This window comes from Symphalangus syndactylus, chromosome 22, assembly GCF_028878055.3.
Source record: "Symphalangus syndactylus isolate Jambi chromosome 22, NHGRI_mSymSyn1-v2.1_pri, whole genome shotgun sequence".
Lineage (NCBI taxonomy): Eukaryota > Metazoa > Chordata > Mammalia > Primates > Hylobatidae > Symphalangus > Symphalangus syndactylus.
Window position 1 is genome coordinate 55,068,114 of NC_072444.2, and position 20,744 is coordinate 55,088,857.

A 20,744-nucleotide genomic window follows, 5' to 3' on the forward strand; every position below is an offset into this window, starting at 1 on the left:
CTTGGGTTTCTGTGTTCTGGAATTCTGTTTGTTCCAAAGTTGCTTCTAGCCCAATGGACCAGCTCTATTGTTCACAACATCAGAGTGAAACAGGAAGGATGAGAGCGCCTGCCACTTCTTGGTGTCCACTCACCATTGTCCATGAATGTTTCATTGATTACATGCCTTATCTAGACCAAACCGTGCACATTCATATTTACTATATTCTATGCAAATTTTGCTGCCACTTTTCAGAAATATCATAGTGGGATAGATTACAGAGAGTTCTGTGATGGTAGATTAAATGCATTGTTTGTTAATTTATCTAAATATCTACAAGATAAAAGCAAACATAATGTCTATAATCTGTGGTATCTGGACAATTGTATACATTTTTCATTTTAAATCACTAACCTGTTTTCATCATAATGATTTACTCAATTATTCAACCATTTAGTGTGGAAAGGACAGTGAATGCAGGGTTGTTTGTAGGATTTCTTTGAATATTTGAGGGTCCAGATTATTTTCCAATGAAAGGAAACCTTATTTAGCAACAGTGTATTATTCTGTAGCCTTCTCATGATATGAAATATCTATTATAAGTACCCTATTTCACTAATAAGCTTAAGAAATATACATTCAGATTTATAAAATAGGATATAAATAATAGTAATGTGCACCTTATTATGAAAAATAGTCACGTTTTCCAAAATAATTATCACAATGATATGATGGTGTACATATTTCTATTTATAGATGAGGAAATTGAGGCTTGCAGGAGATTGAAAACTTAACTCAGCCCAACCAGCTGTTGTTAAAACAGCAATTCAAATTTTAAAAAAACCTAGAGGATTCTAAGCTACGTTAAAAGAACTAGTTAAAGGATAGAATGAGGGTTGGCCGATCAGAATTATTAAAAGTAAATAAGGTAAATATATTGATTAAGGTATAAAAAATTTGAATTCAATAGAAAGATGTATTTATCATTTTATAACTTCCTCATTTTTCACAACATAGTTCAAATTATATAATGCAAAATTGACAACTAAAGAAAAAAAATCACATATCCACTGTCATTAGTAAGAAAATATAACTCTTAGAAACATAATTATTAAGATTGATCCAGTAGGTACATATAGAACATTGTACCTGTCATATAGAAAATATATAAAATTATCCATCACATAAAAAGCATTTTGAAAAAATCCCAAGCCATAAAGCATGTCTCATCAATTGCAGTCACTAACTAAAGCTAACTAAAAAAAATTGTAAAACTTAACCCAGTAACCATAATAGAATCAATTTTTTAGTATTCCAGCAAAGACAAAAAACAAAAAACCCTACCATACCTAGTTACATTCATAGGTTAACTAGTGCAGAAGGATTTTAACGACATAGAAATTATAAAAATTGAAATGGAAAAGAAAAATGTCATTATTAACAAAAAGCATAATAGTCTACACAGAATTATTTGGAATTTATAATTGTGTGTAGCACAGTTGATATATATTAAGTAAATAAATAACTTGAGTACCTTTCTATTTACCAGTAGAAAACATTTTTTAAATAAGAAATGCAAGCACTTAAAAGAGTCACCAAAATGATAAAGTGTAAATTTTTAGATATAAAATTGTAAAATTTGACTGAGATATTAAGTCTTAGATAACGAAATACATATATTAAATGTTTGTAGATACGAACATTCAGTATCACTAAGATGTTAATTTCGCAAAATAGACGTATAGATTCAAATAATAAATTCAAAATTCTGAAAATGGGCATGTAACATGAAAGACAATTGTGACATTCATATGAAAGGCTAAAAAGTCAAGAAGAGTCAAAGTCAGCATATGAAATTGCCTTGTCAGATGGTAAAGCTTATTTTAATTAAGACACTGTTGTCTTAGCACATTAATAGATAAACCACATGGAAGAAAAAAAAAGAGCCGGAAGAAGACTCATGGATATGTAGAGCAGAACACTGTAACACTGCAGATGAATAGTTAAAGAATGAAGTGGTCAACAAAAGGTTTCAGGACAATTGTTGGCCATATAAAACATATATAAAAATGGATAGGGACTTAATAGCATACCAAAAAAAGCAATTTCAGATGGATGGATCAAGAACCTATACATGGAAGGCCCACTTGAAAAATTCTAGAGAAGTATGATTTCATTGTAAAGATTTCATCAATAACAAAAAGTACAAATAATGTATCTGATAAATCAGACTACATTTATTAAAAAAAAATGTTTGTAGAAATGGATCCATTAAGAGAGTGAGAAGTAAATCCAAAAACTGGATGAAGATAGACCAAACAATGTATTAATATCCAGAACATATAACCGGTTCCTTTTAACTAAAAAAAAGAATAAAAAATGTGAATGGAAAAATAGATGAATAGATATTTCACATACGAGAAAATACAAATTGCCAGTAACCATATGAAAAGTTGCTCTAGCTTATTAGAATTTCAAGGAAATACTAAATGTTAATAAAACTATAACGAAATACCATTTTGTATCATCATTTGGGTAATTATTTAAAAGTCTGGAAAAATAGGTGTTGGCAAGCATATGGAACAAAGGGAACGCTCTCATTGTTGCTGGTAGGTGTAAACATGCTTAACAAATAACCTAGAAATCAGTTTGGTGATGCTCAGTACATCTGAGCATGCACAAGATAGTAAGCAATACTACTCCCTGAGCAGTATTCCCTTGAGAAAGGCTTTACATGGTCACCACGAGATATGTACAAGAATATAATATTGCAGGCCGGGCTCACTGGCTCATGTCTGTAATCCCATCACTTTGGGAGGCCTAGGTGGGTGGATCACTTAAGGTCAGGAATTTGAGATCAGCCTGGCCAACCATGGTACAACCCTGTCTCTACTAAAAATATAAAAGTTAGCCAGGCCTGGTAGCATGTGCCTGTAATCCCAGGTACTTGGGAGGCTGAGGCACAAGAATTGCTTAAACCTGGGAGGCAGAGGTTGCAGTGAGCTGAGATCTCACTCCAGCCTGGATGACAGAACAAGACTTTGCCTAAAATAAACACACACACACACACACACACACACACACACATATATAATTGCTCAAACTGCTTTATACATCAATAATTATCTCTTTGAGTTTGTAATAATTTCAAAATAAAAATAAAAGTAAAAATCCTCTCTTAAAAGAATATTAAATAATTCTGTCTAAATTTTTACCCTGAACAAAGCTTTAAGAAAAAATAATCTTTATTTTGAATTTTTTATGAAAACTGACAATATTATGTAATGGAAATTATGCAGTACAAGGTCCTAGTAACCTTGGATCTCTTCTAGGTTTCATTATAAACCAGCAGTTTAATCATATATTACTTAATAAACTTTTGTCTTTATTAACTGATAACATAATACTAGTATCGTTTAATGTATTCTTAAGTTGGAATATTAGATAAAAGATATAAAGGACTTAGGAAAACATAAAATTTTGTAGGACAAGTTTTCCTATGGTTTTTCCAAAGTTTCAGTTAACATCTTCCATAAAACTATGATTGGCAGTGTTCAGTGCATACCAATGCCTGCTCTTACCAGCTGCTGCCCTTGGACACCCCAGGCCGCGTACTGCAAGACGGAGTCCTCTACTTCTGGAGGATTTAACTCCCAAACTTCCCTTGAAAAAATGTGAATATTTTTACATGAACAAACAGATATCTACACCAACAATTTAGTAACACAATGGCTCATGAAAACCAGAAAGTCAAAGAACTTACCTAGTGTGTATGTTGTAAATCACATATGAAGCAGTATATGAATAATGAAAAATCTGAAATTAAAAAAGAAACATTACTGATCATAGCTTTATCTTAACGTGAATATATGTATATATATATTCTTAGTAAAATCCAGGTAATCCCAGAATTGGTGTTAGGCAGAGATGAAAATATAAAATATTCTAGCTCAGAAGTTTATTACCCTCTCTGTGCCTTATGCCTAATTTTTCTTTCTAATATCAATTCCATTGCTTATTTAATCCACTCTATCCTGAGTATAATTGTGATTATATTACTTTCTTGTTCAAAATTTTCACTAATGCCCTATTGCCTGTAAAATAAAGTTCAAATTGCCTCATCTGATGTTAAATAATTTTGTTGTTTTGGCTTTCACATGTTTTTCTAAACTTATCACCCACTGCCTCCCTTTACATAGTCTATACGTCAAATAAGATGGATTCTCCCTATGTGTCCTGAACTATTTTTGCTTTTCCCCCAAGGACATTCTACCTTAACTGAGGTGAAAATTCTACCCCCTTATAATAAAGCCCCTGTATGGAGCTCATATTGATTTCTTCTACTGAAATCCATCTCACACGGTTTCCTGCATGACTCTTAGGACACATCTCACTCTTTAGTGAAACTATATAAACATTTTGGGTAAGTCTCCTTTTCCTACTAGAACGTTGTCAGATACAGCTGTCTATTACCTTTGCATCCTCCACATTACCTAGCACAGTGCCATGTTTATATGCATTCAACTGGTATTTCTTGAGTGATGGTTCTGATAGGAAAAAATCTAATGCGTGTTGAAGTGTTTGTTGGTGAAGCTAAGTGAGATAACACTCTCCACACCTTCATAGTAGTGGTTGAAAATGACATATTAAGCAGATGGCTACAAGTATGTAATATCTAAAAATCCCCGTTTTTTTTTTTTTTTAAAGACTATCTTCCCAAGGACTGCAGAACTCATGACCCATTAAATTTCAAACAAAAGACTGTAGTGCATAATGCAAAAATGCCTCTGTGTTTTGCTTCTTAATAATGAGATGATGAAATAGTGGAATACAGGGGAAATTAGGAAAATTACAAAAGATGGGTTAGGGAAAGAGACAATGAGTATATTTCTGTGAAAATTATTTTTCTCTAAGCTATGCGAATCTAGTGAAGAAAATTGTTCTTTAGCTAGCTATATTGTGATATTATTATTTCCAGGATTTACAGAAATTTTATTGATACTTTCATTTTTCAGTATGCAATTATAAAAGCTTCTTTTATTCTTGTAGTGGATGTATATTGCACAAATATTATAATACTGTCAATTAAAACTCCCTAGAAGTCAAATTGTTATTTCTTCTCACTGGAATAATAGCTTCAATTAAATATGATTGGCCACATATTTGGCAAAGAAGTACTATGTTCTCTCTTTGCAATGAAATTGCAAGCCTTCCACCATTTGTTAGAGTAGTGTGTTTTACAATGAAGCTTTATGCTCCCATTCCTTTTGGAATAACTATTAAATCTGAGATTGCCTTTGTGATAGGGCTGCAGAAGCAAAAATAATTTTTCCTGGTGTCTACTTTGACATTTACATTGTGTTCTATAAAGTTCCATACTTTGCTACAAATTTAAATCTTGAATTTGCTACCAGAGCTGACAAAAAGATGAGAAATGTGAACACTTCTGTCAATACTTTTCTCTCTCTCTCTCTCTGTCTCTTTTTCTCTCTCTCTCAGAAAGCTCTGCTGCCAAAGCAAACTGCCAAGTGAGTGCTTGGTCTTCAAAGAAGACAAATATGTCATGATGTCATGGGGAGAAAGAGAGTATTCATCCTATCTTTGAATTACCTACCGCACTGCACCTGGCTTTTAGGCACACATCTATCTTAAGAGAAAAAGTTGCTGGGCATTATCATTTTAGGCAAAGCAGGCTCTGAGACCTAACTGGATATAATTATTGAATCTTGGTCTCTTTCTGTACTATTTTTTACAGGGGTTGCTGGTCATTCTCTAATTGTAAATCCAGAGGACTTATATGTCTTCCAAATGGTGTGATTGGAGAAGGGGATACATAAATCCACCTTCTGTTCTGTAGTTCTTAGCCTGATAATAATTTTGTCTCTTGCAGTAAGTGTGTTGAGGTGAAGACTGCAATAAAGAAGTTAAACTAGACTTGTCTGCAAACCCACAGCAGAATGAAGTAACATATTATAGGCTTGGGCCTCATCCATATCTATCTATCTATCTATCTATCTATCTATCTATCTATCTATCTATCTATCTATCCATCCATCCATCCATCCTACAAAGCCAGCAATTTGCCATGTTCAGATAATTAGAACCTAGCCCTTTACTCTGAGTTTAGAACTCTTTCCTCCAAATTCACTATCTTTTTATGCATGTGTGTGTGTTCCCAGCAGATCTCAAATACTTCTTGTTTTTTTAACTTTCAATAAGAAAAATCACATTCCTTGCCCACAACAGAATAAAGAGTATGGGGGAGGGCAAAATCTTGAACAAGTTTCGAAGAAGAAGTTTTCTGTGTCTCTCTCTCTTTCTTAACATAGTGTTGGAGATATTTTAAAGGGATGGAGGGATTTTCAATGAGAATTAGATTTAGCTTTACTGAACATCTGTATTAAGGCATTCTGGTCTAAATTCACCCTGTGTTAACCTGAATCTCTTTCTCTCTCCTTCCTTGGATAGCATTTCTACTCTTTTTTAACATTCCTCATTTTCCTTTATCTTAAATTCCCCTTCCATATGGCTAAGTAGGTCTTATTTCATGACGAGAGGGTAAAATCAAAGTTACTGAAGATTAGGAAGAGTAACAGTTTTTCCTGTAATGATTGGCTGCTGCATAGTGAAAGCCAAACTGAGCATCTGAGAGACCTCTGGGGACAAGCACATTTCGTAGCCAAAAATTACCTATTCATCCCATCTCTGCAAAGGATGTTCCACTGCTTATTAGAGTGTGAATTGTTATGGAAAAGGCAGTGGGAGTGGACAGAATTCAGATATACCATATCAAAACTTGATCAAAGCTTATTTCTGGAAGCTGGCCTTAAGATATCCAATCATTCAATCCCATCAAGAAAAGTATTAGGGGAATCAGAAAACATCAAAAGATCATGTAATCCAATCTGGTATCCATCATCTCTATATTATACTGTGAACCCTAAGAAGAGGCTGATTACTAAGAGTTGACTACTACAAGTGGTATAGACAGCTTTCATTGTTTGCAGTTGTTTTTACCTGTACTCTCAGCATAAACACTGAATTAGCAACTACTGAATCATTGCTCCTAGGAGAAATACAGGATCAGGTTCCTGTGAGCCTCTGGTCACAACATTTTCATGAACCCTTTAACCTATAACCTATTTCATATTTGTTTCTGTTTAAAGACACCTTATTTTAAATGATTCATTAACATTGAACTCATGGCCAACAACACTATAACTCATGCTTGAATGAGGCGTATCTAACACATGTGTTTGCTCCATAAGGCACATCACAGAGTTCTTGCACTAAGGAAGACAGGACAACTCTTCATCACTATGCTTGGGGGCAGAAGTGAGTGGTGGGGAGTGATTTTAAACAGGAATATGACCAACAGAAAGCACAAAAATGTGAAAAACATTTCATTAAGTAGACCCTCGAAATGATAATTGTTTACAGTAAAAGAGCTGAAACAGGAAGGCACAGTGTCACCTTGTTCAACCTTAGCTGGGAAAGTAGACAACAAGCAACTCCATTGTTCTGCTATTCTGCATGTGTCTATGAATGACTGTGAAAGACCCAGGAGTAGATTTGCGGGGCACAAGTTAACTTTAGCATGTAGTTGAATTTGCATGTATGGAATTTATGGATAATAATCTACCGTATTATTTACATCAACATGGCATGAGATATTATTGGAAGAAAGGAAAAACAGACATTTTAGTCCTGCCAGAATTTGAACACAAGGAAAGTATAGAAGTTATCCAAATTCTGGCATTCATGCTCTGTAAATGAAAAATTAATTACATTCATTTATTTAACAAATTTCTGTTAATATCTTTGATACAGGCACCACAATAACTACTATTTTTAAAAAGATTATCATAATGAACTTTTTTTAAAATAAGATAAATAAGAGTGTCAGTTGATAACTTGTATTTACTTTTATATGTTGTCAGTTTATAAATGACTATTGAATACTAATTATGTAACTATTGAATACTAATTATGTGCAAGTTCATAAATGAGGTAACTTGCAAAATACAAAGACCAAAATAAATGTAATCTCTGTCCCCACGGAGCTGATGTTCCATTCGGTGCAACAAGGCCAAGAAACATTACACTGGTATGGAATATTCTTGTAGGTCATGGTTCAATTAGGACTGCATATTATAAGTTCATAAGCTTTCCAAGAAATGATTAATCTTTTTGGTTTTATGAGCACATCATAGAAGATATAATAGTTGACTTAGTAGAAGTGATTTATATAGTTTAGAAAAATACAGCTAGTGTGTCAAACTTAAGATAGTCCTGCATATAATAATAACTTGAATTTAGCTTTCACTACATACCAGATTCTACATAGTGCTTTACATATATTATATTACTTAATATTTAAATCAACCTCAAGAAGTAAATATTATTCATAATTCATAAAATAAGCTGTGCCAAGTTCAAGTTTAAAACTGTAAGTTTAAGTAGGAAACAGTCACAATCTGAACCGAGATCCGTCTGATCACAATCCACTTTGTGATTTAATCTCTCTGCACACTACCTTTCAAGGAGCTAGTACAGGAAGCACGACTCTAGTTTTGCAAAAGATTCATTTCCAAAAGACCAATTAAGCCACTATTCAAAGATCTATTGATAGACATATGTATGAATTAATTGATTACCAGAGTTAAGAGAGATTTCATTTTGAAAACATGATCTGATATATCAGATTAAAAATGTAAATTGTCTTTTCTTTTAACTGTTTTTCACAATTTTTTTTTCTTGGAATATCAGTTATTACCTAAGACACCTATGGGGATTCATGTCAAGGAGAGTTACGCTTAAAAGAAAAAAGAGCAGTGTACCCCAGTAATTTATGCTTGAACCAGAGGCTTGTATCTCTGGATACAAAAGCTTTTTCTGCACCGCAGTTAAACAGCCAAATTGATATAAATAGCATTCATTTTCATGGCCTGGAGAATATTTAAAATAGGATTACGGATTTGCCATGGAATCAAACAGTTAGGAAAAGTGAATTGTGAGAAAGCAAACTACTGTGTCAACAGCATTTATAAAAGAATGCCGGTAAGAGGAAAGACAATACAGGCAAAATGGGATTTGTTTCTCTTGGAAGTCAGTAATACAATGATGCCAAGTTTGTTCTAGGATAATGAGATACCTTTTAAGATGAGTGAGTCGTGACTTTGTCATTTGAAAAGATTTATCTTCTTCACACAGTTAAGAACTAACTAGCTCCTAGCTATGAGCTAGGAGACTCTAGTGTTGTAATATGATTCACACAATGATAAACTACAGCTCTACAGAAATATTTTTAAAACATTGCCCTTTTAACAAAGCTTTGTGAACGTCGAACAAAAAGTATTGATTGAAAGGGAAAATATATATGAGTATTAAAAGTATACTTAATATTTATCAGTATTTTAAACTACTTCAAAATATTTCTTATTTAATGTTCACTATAACCTTAAAAGGATATTATCTATCCTTCAGGTTTGATAACCTGAATGGCATTTAAAATCAATTACTGACAGTAGTACAAGCGATTTTTTATTTATACTGAAATAAGTTTATACACAGCTAGTATAACTAGAATTGGAACTAAGATCTTATAGATTCTAAAATCCATGTCTTTTCTACTACAATAAGAAAGAAAAAAATGCAAGTATGGCTTTGCTATGATACAACATAGAAGAATCATGTAGCATTCTTCAATTGCACCACCATTTTGTTAAGTAGCAAACAGTAAAAAACTTAAGGTGGTGAGACTAAAAGTATGATGATTAAGAAGATAAAATTTAGGTGTTTTATTTTTATTTTATGTTTTAAAAATAGACATATTTAGAGCTCTTTTAGGTTCACAGAGAAATAGAGTGGAAGTTACAGAGAGTACTCATATACCTCTGCCGCCACATATGCACAGCCTCTCCACTATCAACATCCCCTACCAGAGTGGTACGCATGTTACAATCAATAAATGTATAAACGTATATCAACATGCCATTGCCACCCAAAGTCCATAATTTACATGAGAGTTTACTCTTGATGTTGTATATTCCATGAGTTTTGATGAGCATATAATGACTTGTCTTCATGATTACGGTATCACACAGAATAGTTTCGTTGCCCCCCAAAATTCTGTGTGTTCCACAAGTTCATCCCTTCTTCCATCTTAATCCCTAGCAAACACTAAATTTTTTACTGTCTCCACAATTTTGCATTTCCCAGAATGCCATATAGTTGGAATCATCCAGTATGCAGACTTTTCAAATTGGCTTTTTTCACTTAGTAATATGCAACATATACATTTCATCCATGTGTTTTCATGCCTTGATAGTTCATCTCTTTTTCAATAAATAATATTGCATAGTCTAGATATGTCACAGTTTATAGGTGTTGTTTTAATTAGGCTATATTTATGACAAAATCTACAAAACATAAAAATAAACTTGCTAATTAAAAAGCAAAACAAAACTGACTGTCACAAAACCAATCTGGTCATTCTGTTACAGGGAGCATAATGCCGTCCCCACACAAGATGTATAATAAAGTAATATTTATACTTTTCTTTGGTTTATTTGGGTCTAGTAGGTGTCACAGTGGAAAAGAATTAGATACTGTGTCAGCAATTTTGTAATTTATAGTGTATTCCCTCTGAACTGAAATACAATACTTTCAGAAATACTCTGACTCTAAATGCTGACAACCTAATGAGATGAATGAAGTACACATGTTTTTATTTGATATATTTATTTTACTTTAGACAATGGATGGCTGATGACTCAAATATTAAAAGTATACCAAAAATCACCTGGACAACATTTTTTAATTGCATGTAGGGCTATTCTGCCTAGGATATAATTCAACTGGCCTATGTATTAATAGCAGCTAATACCAGAAGATTATACTTTATTACCCCGAAGGAGATCTTTGAGCAAGCAGAATAAATCATTTCCTGATATATTCCCTGTTATATAAACAAGCTTATTATATTACAGAAAAACCTTCTTTAAACTGCTCTTAGAATTGCTCTTAGAGTTCCTGAGACGTTTTCTATAGTGCAAAATTCCTTTTCAAAGATGTTCCATTTTTCAGTAATTGATATTTAACATGTAACTTTCACCATACTACACTCTTGAGTAAACTAACAGCCTCATTGACAATGCCACTGTTTATAATATAATATTTTCATGGACCAGACCTCTCCTCATTAATTAATGCAAATAAGCAACTTCCATATCAGTTGGCATTAAACTATTTTCTACTTATCATCATTTGAAAATATCTGGTTTGATAACCTGAATGGCATTTAAAATCAATTACTGACAGTAGTACAAGCGATTTTTTATTTATAGCGAAATAAGTTTAAACATTGTCTCACTAGCTATAAACTAGTTTTCTCTCTAGCATATCCATGCAGAAATAAATATATTGCAATAGGACAGAGAGCCAAACTCCCAACCTAGCTTCCATTTAGTGCTGGAACTAGAACGGTAAGGATGAAAATTATTGTTTCAACACACAGGAAATTACAAGCCCTTGTTAACTGAATAAACCATGACTTAGAAAAGTGGTCATTTCATTTCCAAGCAGCTTTGGAGAAAAGGGTGTCTTCATTTCAATAGGATCAAATATTAGCTTGTGTTTTCCTTAGCAGGTTACAAGAAAAAAGAAAAAGAAAGAAAGAGAAAGAGAAAGAAGAAAAGAAAGAAAGAAAGAAAGAAAGAAAGAAAGAAAGAAAGAAAGAAAGAAGAGAGAGAAAGAGAAAGAAAGAAAGGAAGGAAGAAAAGGAAGGGAAGGAAGGAAGGAAGGAAGGAAGGAAGGAAGGAAGGAAGGAAGGAAGGAAGGAGGGAAGGAAGGCAGGCAGGCAGGCAGGAAGGAAGGAAAAGAAAGAAAGGGGAAAAAAACACAATTTACTCATCAAGGGAATGGAGAACATAATATATCCAAATGTTTTATTATGAGAATTAAAGGACAAAAATATATGGACTTTTTTTGGTTATTACCTGAAGCTAAGCCCAAGAGATTACAACCAGAAAAGCTCAAATCTATTTCAATTGCAACTTGTTAACTTATTCCATAAAAGTTTTACTACCAAGCAGAGATAGAAAATCCTTAAAATGAGTTGTATTGATTTTGTATTTGTAACTTTGCATAACACTATACCCTCATACATAATTAACATACCTGTGTTAAATGATTTTTTAAATATTAGAAAAATGGTAATAAATAAAAATTTCAAGAAAGTATAATAATATATGTATTTATCTATTAATAGCCATTTAGATTGTTCGTATTTTCCGTATACCACAGAAAGCTCTAAAATTATTTTTATTACATATTTTGCATATGCTTAGGATATATTCTCAAAAGTAAAATATGTAGATCAGAAGATATGCACATTTTATATTTTGATTCCTATTACCAGTCATTTTTTGCTAAGGCTAAAAACAATTTGTAGTCCTACATGCTACACAAGCATCTCTCTCTTTGTTCAATGTCACAATAAAATCATGTTACCATTGAGGTAATTTAAATTGTTTCAAGGATAAACAATGACAATGACAGCAATAACAACAACAAATCATTTAGACTTGTAGTTTGATTATGATTGAGCTTGAATATCCTGTCATAAGCTGTAATCACTTGTATTTCTTCATTCATAACTTTTATATCACTGTCTATTTCCTGTTTGTTCTTGGGAATTCATTCATCTTTTTCTTATTGATTTCTAAAAGCTTTTTTCATATGACAGATTATAACTTTGTTTTTATGTATTCAGTAAACATTTTACCCTATTTAGCATCTGTGTTTTCATTTTGTGTGTTTTCCATAGATAATTTTTAAATCTTTATATGTTTATTCTAAAAGTTATTTCCTTTGTGGTCTCATACTTAAGTAGCATGCCAGAAGTAGCTTAACTAGCTTAACATTGTAAGTTCTCACACACTTTTTTCTTCTAGCACTTTTAAAATTTATGATCTCTTCAATAAAGCAATAATTATTTTTATTTACGGTGTGAGGTATACATCCAGTTTTGTTTTTTATTCCCCAAGTAACCAGAAAGTTGCTCAATGCAATTTGTTCTGCAATTTGTCATTTTTCTTTATTTGAATGTTATACTTACATTCTACACATAGTTTGTCTTTTACTGGTCTATTATGGACTTATTTATTTGTTTGCCTTTTCCTTACAAGGATTATATTGCACCTTTAAAACACATTTAATTGCAAAGAATATTAATACATTTTCATATTTTGGTGACATATACACACTCTAAATATTGACTACTTAAACACATCCTATTCTTATTAAAATCTAGTTAAACTGAGAAGCATACTAAATATTGAATAAAATTTTATTTAAAAATGTTTTAAAACTTTTTACTTAGAAATCTTTAAAATATTCTTGTTATTTAGAAAATTTTAAAATTTTTGATTGACACATAAAATTGTACATATTTTTGGAATACAATGTGATATTTTTATAAATGTGTATAATATGTAATGATTAAATCTGTGTAATTAGCATACTCATCACCTAAAATATTTATTATTTCTTTGTGTTGCGACCATTCAAAATCCTCTCTTTAGGATTTTTGAAAGTATATATTAAATTATTGTTAACTATAGTTGCCCAAGGTGGTATAGAATTCTAGGACTCCTTCTTTTTTCTAGCTATAATTTTATATCCTTCACCAAACCTCTTTCTATCTTCTCTTACTCCTGCCTTTTCAAGCCTCTAATAACCATAGTTCTTCTCTTTACTTCTGTGAGCTAAATGTTTTTTGTTCCCACATACAAGTGTTACACATGGTATTTATCTTTTTGTGCCTAACTTATTTCACTTAATATAATGTCTTCCAGGTTTATCCATGTTGATGCAAATAATAGAATTTTATTATTTTTTAATGGCTGCATATTATTCCCTTGTGTATTTATACCACAATTTTTTAACTAATTCAGCTGGTGATGGACACTTACATTGATTCCATACTGTTCATTCTCACACTTCTATGAAGAAATATCTGAGACTTGGTAATTTACAAAGAAAAGAGGTTTAATTGACTCACAGTTCCAAATGGCTGGGAAGGCCTCAGGAAACTTACAAACATGGTGGAAAGGGAAGCAAACATGTGCTTCACAAGTCAGAAAGAGAGAAGAGTGCTGAGCAAAGGGGGGAAAGACCCCTATAAAACCATCAGATCTCCTGAGAACTCACTATCATGAGAACAGCATGAAAGTAACTGCTGCCATGATTCAATTACCTCCCATCAGGTCCCTCCTATGACATGTAGGGATTATGGGAACTATAATTCAAGACAAGATTTGGGTGGGGGACACAGCCAAATCATATCATTCCACCCATGCACCCCCAAAATCTCATGTCCTCACATTTAAAACACAGTCATGCCCTTCCAACAGTCCTCCAAAGTCTTAACTCATTCCAGCATTAACTCAAAATTCTACAGTCCAAAGTCTCGCCTGAGACAAGGCAAGTCCCTTCTGCCTATAAGCCTGTAAAATCAAAAGCAAATTAGTTACTTCCTAGATACAATGGGAGTATAGGCACTGGGTAAATACAACTATTCCAAATGGGAGAAACTGGCCAGAACAAAGGGGCTCCAGGCCCCAGGCAAGTCCAAAATCCAAGAGGGCATTCATTAAACCTTAAAGTTCCAAAATGATCTGTTTTGACTCCATGGCCCACATCCAGGGCATGCTGATGCAAGAGGTGGGCTCCCACAACCTTGGGCAGTTCCACCCACTGTGGCTTTATAGAGTAGAGCCCCCAGTCAGATGCTTTCATGGGCTGGTGTTGAGTGCCTGCAGCTTTTCCAGGTGCATGGTGCAAGCTGTCCGTGGATGTAACATTCTGGGGTCTGGAGGACAGTGGCCCTCTTCTCACAGCTCCACTGGGCAATGCCCTAGTAGGGACTCTGTGTAGGGCTCCAACCCCACATTTTCCTTCTGCATTGCCCTAGTAGAGGTTCTCCATGAGGACTGCACCCCTGCAGTGGACTTCTGCTGGACATCCAGGTGTTCCCATACATCCTCTGAAATCTAGGCAGAGGTTCCCAAACCTCAATTCTTATCTTATGAATACCTGCAGGACTAACATCATGTGCAAGCTGCCAAGACTGGGTGTTTGCACCTGAAGCAATGGCCTGAGCTGTGCCGTGACCCCTTTTAGCATGGCAGGAGCAGCTGGAAAGTAGGGCACCAAGTCCCAAGGCTGCACACAGCAGGGGGCCCCGGGCCTGGCCCATGAAACCATTTTTTCCTCCTAAGCCTCCAGGCCTGTGACAGGAGGGGCTGCCATGAAGGGCTCTGACATGCCTAAAGACATTTTCCCCATTGTCTTGGTGATTAACATTTGGCTCCGCATTACTTATGCAAATTTCTGCAGCCAGCTTGAATTTCTCTTCAGAAAATGGGTTTTTCTTTTCTATTGCATCATCAGACTGCAAGTTTTCTAAAGTTTTATGCTCTGCTTCCTCTTACTTGATATAATTTTGAGTTTTCAAAAATATATTGAGACTTGTTTTTGGCTCAAAGTATAATTAATGCTAAATAATATTTTATGTGCTAATGAGAAGAATGTGTTTTCTGCAGCTAAAGGATAAAATGACTTATAAATGTCCTTTAGGTCTATTTGGTGTTAAGTGCAGTTTAAGAACTATGTTTCTTGATTCTCTGTCTAGATGATATGTTTCATGCTGAGAGTCAGGCGTTAAAGTCCCCAGCTTATACTGTACTGGAGATTCTCTCTCCCCTTAGTTCTAACAATATTTGCTTTGTAAATCTGGATGCTATGGTATTGGGTACATATATATTTAACATTGTTATATCCTCTTGCTCAATTGACCTTGTTATTATTACACAATAACCTTCTTTGTTTCTTTTTTTGTTACTTAAAGTCTATTTTATCCGATATAAATACAGCTTTCCTGCTCACTTTTTATTTCCATTTGTATGAAATTTCTTTTTCCATCTCTTCACTTTCTGTCTACATGTGTCCTTACAAATGAAGTGAGTCTCTTGTGGGCAGCATATAGTTGAGTCTTATTTTTTAATCGATTCAGCCAATTTGTATCTTTTTATTGAGGAATTTAAATCATTTACATGCTAGTCAGTTATTGACTGGGAAAAACTTACTCCTATCATTTTTTACATTGTTTTCTAGTGTTTTGCAAATTCTTTGTTTCTTTCTTCCTCTCTTATTGTTTATCTTTGCAGTTTGTTGATTTTCTATATTGATTCAATTTTATTTCTCATTTATTTATCTGTTCTACCAGTGAGGTTCATATTTTTATATGTTTTTATAATGGTAGAGATTGCTCATGTGCTTTCAAATGTAAGACTTTCTTAAACATTCTTGTAGGACCAGTCTAGTGGTGATGAATTCCCTCAGTTTTTGCTTGCCTGGGCAATACTTTATTTCTCCTTAATTTCTAAAGGATAGCTTTGCCTGAGTATTATATTTCTGGCTGGAAGGTTATTTGTCTGCTTTTCCCTGAACTTTGACTATATTATCATATTATTTCCTGATCTGTACAGTTTCCATTGACAAATTTACCATTTCTTTAATTGGGATTTCCTCATATGTGTCTTGATGCTTTCCTCTTGCTGTTTTTAGAAGTCTCTCTTTATCTTGTGATATTTATTGTACTTCAGAGAGGACATTTTTGGGTTAAATCTACATGGAAATATTTGAGCTTGTTATCTGCATGCCACACATCTTCCAAGAGTTGAGAGTTTTCAGCTATTACATCATTAAACAGGTTTTCTATGCTTTTCTTCTTCTTTGCTTAATGTGGAACTTCCATGATTCCAATATTTGTTTTCTTAATGTCCTCTTATATGTCCCGTAGTCCTGCTTCATTCATTTTTATTCTTTTTCCTCTTTTGGTTAACTCATTTATCTCAAAAGGCCTGTCTGTAAGTTCAGAGTTTTTTTGTTTGTTTGTTTGTTTGTTTGTTTTTGAGACGGAGTCTCGCTCTGTCGCCCAGGCTAGAGTGCAGTGGCGCAATCTTGGCTCACTGCAAGCTCTGCCTCCTGGGTTCACGCCATTCTCCTGCCTCAGCCTCTCCGAGTAGCTGGGACTACAGGTGCCTGCCACCATGCCCGGCTAATTGTTTTTGTATTTTTAGTAGAGATGGGGTTTCACCGTGGTCTCGATCTCCTGACCTCGTGATCCGCCCGCCTCGGCCTCCCAAAGTGCTGGGATTACAAGCGTGAGCCACCGCGTCCGGCAGAAATTCTTTCTTCTACTTAATTTAGTCTACTGATGAAGCACTTATTTTTATTGTATTTATTCAATTTTTCAATTTTAATGGTTCTGTTTGGTTCTTTTTTATTATAGCTATCTTTTTATTGAATTTCTAAATCATATCTTTTGGTATTCCTATGTTAATATCTGTGCAACTGGTGGAACAATCTCTTCTTCCAGTTTTATGAAGTAGCTTTTATAGGGAAAGATCTTTTTCTCTGTGTGTGTCCTACAGTTTTACTTGGATAAAATACTTTGGCTTTGGTTTGGAGTAGGCACAGTAATATAGTCTCTATAACAATTATTTGGTAATCAATGTCAGCAGTGTCTCTAAGTGCCCTGGTGGCCATTCTGTGATTATTTGCCATGGCACAAGTTTGCTCAGAGGTGGGGATACCATGCAGACCAGCCTTCAGGCCCTTCAAGGACATGCACAAGTTCATGGCATCTCTGCTGCAGGAGTAAATGCAATTGCTGGTTGTGGTGTTATGCCTTGAACTGGTGGCTTGAAGGCTCTGGGGAACATGCATGTCAGATTTCTCTGTCCTGGGGAAAGCTTCCTCACTGTGCTAGACTATTTATACTCTAGGATGGAGGGTCCTGCATGTGCTTCAGTACAACAGTCATGGCTGAACTATTGGGTCCAGCTGGTGGTGCAACACTGCAACCCTCTGAATGGATGTGGGATGGATGTCAGGCCCCAGGGATGTGGAAATGCAGGGGCTATTGGTCCTCAGGGAAGGATGTACTCTGATGGTGACCATGCTCTCAAAATGGCATTGTGCTACAATAACCTGGGTCCCAATGAGTGAAGGTGATCTAGCGTTAATTTTTTTTCTCTGGGATAATAAAATCCTATGAACTTCATGCAACTCCCTCTGGTGGACTTAGGGCCTGTGAGGCCTGAGGGGCTCTACTATAACTAGAATTGCAGGTATCTGTTGTTGAAATGTGGGCTTTGGGGCATTCCCCACTTACCTATTCTCAGAAATGGGGAGTACCTCTTGGCTCTGAGCCAATCTTGGCCAGATTCTTTGCTTCCCTCTCTATGCTACCATCTCAAGGTTCCATGCCTCAGAGGGTCTTCATCACTTCTTTGCTGAATTTCATTGTTCTCCCTTAAACATCCTATTCAATGTGTGGTTTGTTGTTATGGTTCTTCTATGTGGAGGAGGTGAGCACTAGAGGCTTCTAGTAAGCCATCTTGATGACATCTGTTTGGGTCATTTTTTTTAAAGCATCCATTTATATTGGTCATGAACATTATTTACTTGTTCAGGTTTTTAATTAATATGTTGCATCATCATATTTGTCGAAGTCTGCACTATAACTTTAATAGTGAGTTTGTGGATTAAAATATATGTGTGGATTGTGTGTCTGGTTCAGCATTTACACTGAAAACTTGAACACATGACTTAACTTTCTTTGCCTTAGTTTCCAGGTAATGATAACATCTTCAAGGGAAAATCAATGTTTTTATTTTAAAAGATGGGAGGTTATTGGAGGAGTTAATGAAGAACTCTTGGCAAAGGAAAAGGCTGTGGGTTGACAATATTTGATAATAACTAAACTTGAAATAAAAATATAGGTAGACATCTATAAAGATTAATGTGTTCTTTATGTGCTGCTTATGAAAAATGACCTGAATACTAACGTGATGATAAAGATTTGTTGTTCAAGAGAGAATGGAACTCTAGAGACAGTTTCACAGAGCAATTACTCTAATGCTGACATTAATATCTGAAGAAAGTTGTTTTCTCCCATAGCAAAGGTAACACTCTACTGATTTTCAACATAAAAATCCCTCTGACCTCTGTTTGTAAGGTTCCTCATAGCATGAAACTCAAATATGTAAGGAATTGACTTTCAATTTCAATCACTTCATGCATATTCAGCTGGACTGGCATGTGGCCCACATTAACCTGGTTATTACTAAAAGCAGAATGTTCTTCTTTAAGGGACCAAGTCTTCAGTCCTGAAGCTCAACATAACCAACTGAGCCTTGAAAATGCCAAACACATCACCCATAAACTATAAATCAGAGCAGGTACCAGAATCTGAGGTTCAGTAATTAACATTTTTTCCCTCTTAGGAAGGCTACATGTCACAAGCATGTAACTGCTGGCAAGGGGGAGAGAGTACATATGATTTACAGCAAAAATAAGAAAAATAAGAAAAAAATCTTAAAACAAAAAAAAACCCATGAAGTATGTAGGCCCGTTTTCTTTACTTCTGTGCCCACTTGTGCTTGATTCCAAAAGCCATGTTGACACTAGAAAACTGATTTTATGACTCCAAATTTTCCTTTCCTCCTTTTTTATTTTATTTATTTATTTATTTATTTATTTATTTATTTATTTATTTATGAGATGGAGTTTTGTTCTTGTTGCCCAGGCTGGAGTGCAATGGCATGATCTCAGCTCACTGCAACCTCTGCCTCCCAGGTTCAAGCGATTCTCCTGCCTTAGCCTCCCAAGTAGCTGGGATTACAGGCAAGCGCCACCACGTCCAGCTAGTTTTGTTTTGTTTTGTTTTGTTTTGTTTGTAGAGACAGAGTTTCTCCATGTTGGTCATGCTGGTCTCGAACTCCTGACCTCAGGTGATCCACCCGCCTCGGTATCCCAAAGTGCTGGAATTACAGGCGTCAGCCACCACGCCTGGCCACTTTCCTCCATTTTTAAAGTGTACTCTGACGTTCTTCAAATTTTCCGAATCATAAAAATCATTAGATACAACTTATAAATATATAAATTCTTGGAGTCATCTGAAGAGAGACATTTTTAGTTCAGACTACAGATAAGGCAGTGACTCTCAACAGATGTTTTACAATCTCCTCCCAATGCTATATCATGGTCAGAACCCAAAATATGAGTAAAAAGCAAGGGTTTGAAATATCACACCTAGTCCATACAAAAAGAAAGTTTACAGTCCAGGTAACAAATACATACTGAACAGTTTAGGAAACAGAGTGAGGAATTAAGAAATGTATCAGGAGATATTTAACAACTAGTGGCTGACACACGACTGGACAGAAGAAATACAATTCTTTCAATGACTTGGTTAAGGCACCTAACATGTTATTAGGATTATCTAGGTCAATTATCTGGGTACTCTTAGGCATGTCTTCACTCCCTAAACTTTTAATTAGCAATTGCATTCAATGTTATAATACTTGAAGTGAAACAGGCAGATAGAGAATATTTCTTATAATATTCTATTTTAGCCTATGTTATTCCTTTCTGGATATATTCTTCATGACATTAACTCACTGACACGTGGTAACTATTAGAAAGAAAGTGATTAACTCATCCTGACATTGAATAAAAGATAGCCAGCTGAATAATAAAATCACATTTGGCTGCAATGGAAATACAGTATAACAAAGGATATCAATTAAATCCCAAACTATATTATTAATGATTGTTCTGTTTTGGAGAGAGAGTAGAGGAAAAAATTTTCCAGATACTCATATTAAGCTATGTAGGCGAGGGTTTTAATT

At 34.5% G+C, this 20,744-nt stretch overlaps 1 protein-coding gene across 5 annotated transcripts in view; it reads right to left on the reverse strand.

The window, feature by feature from the left end:
- The window catches only part of DPP10 (dipeptidyl peptidase like 10), a 1,432,672-nt gene that overhangs the window by 152,374 nt on the left and 1,259,554 nt on the right, over window positions 1–20,744 (reverse strand). For 4 of the 5 annotated variants that reach the window (XM_063631313.1, XM_055262569.2, XM_055262571.2 and 1 more), the window contains 2 exons: window positions 3,743–3,795; window positions 3,561–3,642 (listed from right to left, as the gene is read on the reverse strand). In XM_063631313.1, the coding sequence (XP_063487383.1) occupies window positions 3,561–3,642; window positions 3,743–3,795 (135 nt within the window). Of the gene's footprint in view, window positions 1–3,560; window positions 3,643–3,742; window positions 3,796–12,894; window positions 12,914–20,744 lie in introns of all 5 variants that reach the window. The other variant, XM_055262570.2, reaches the window with a different exon arrangement.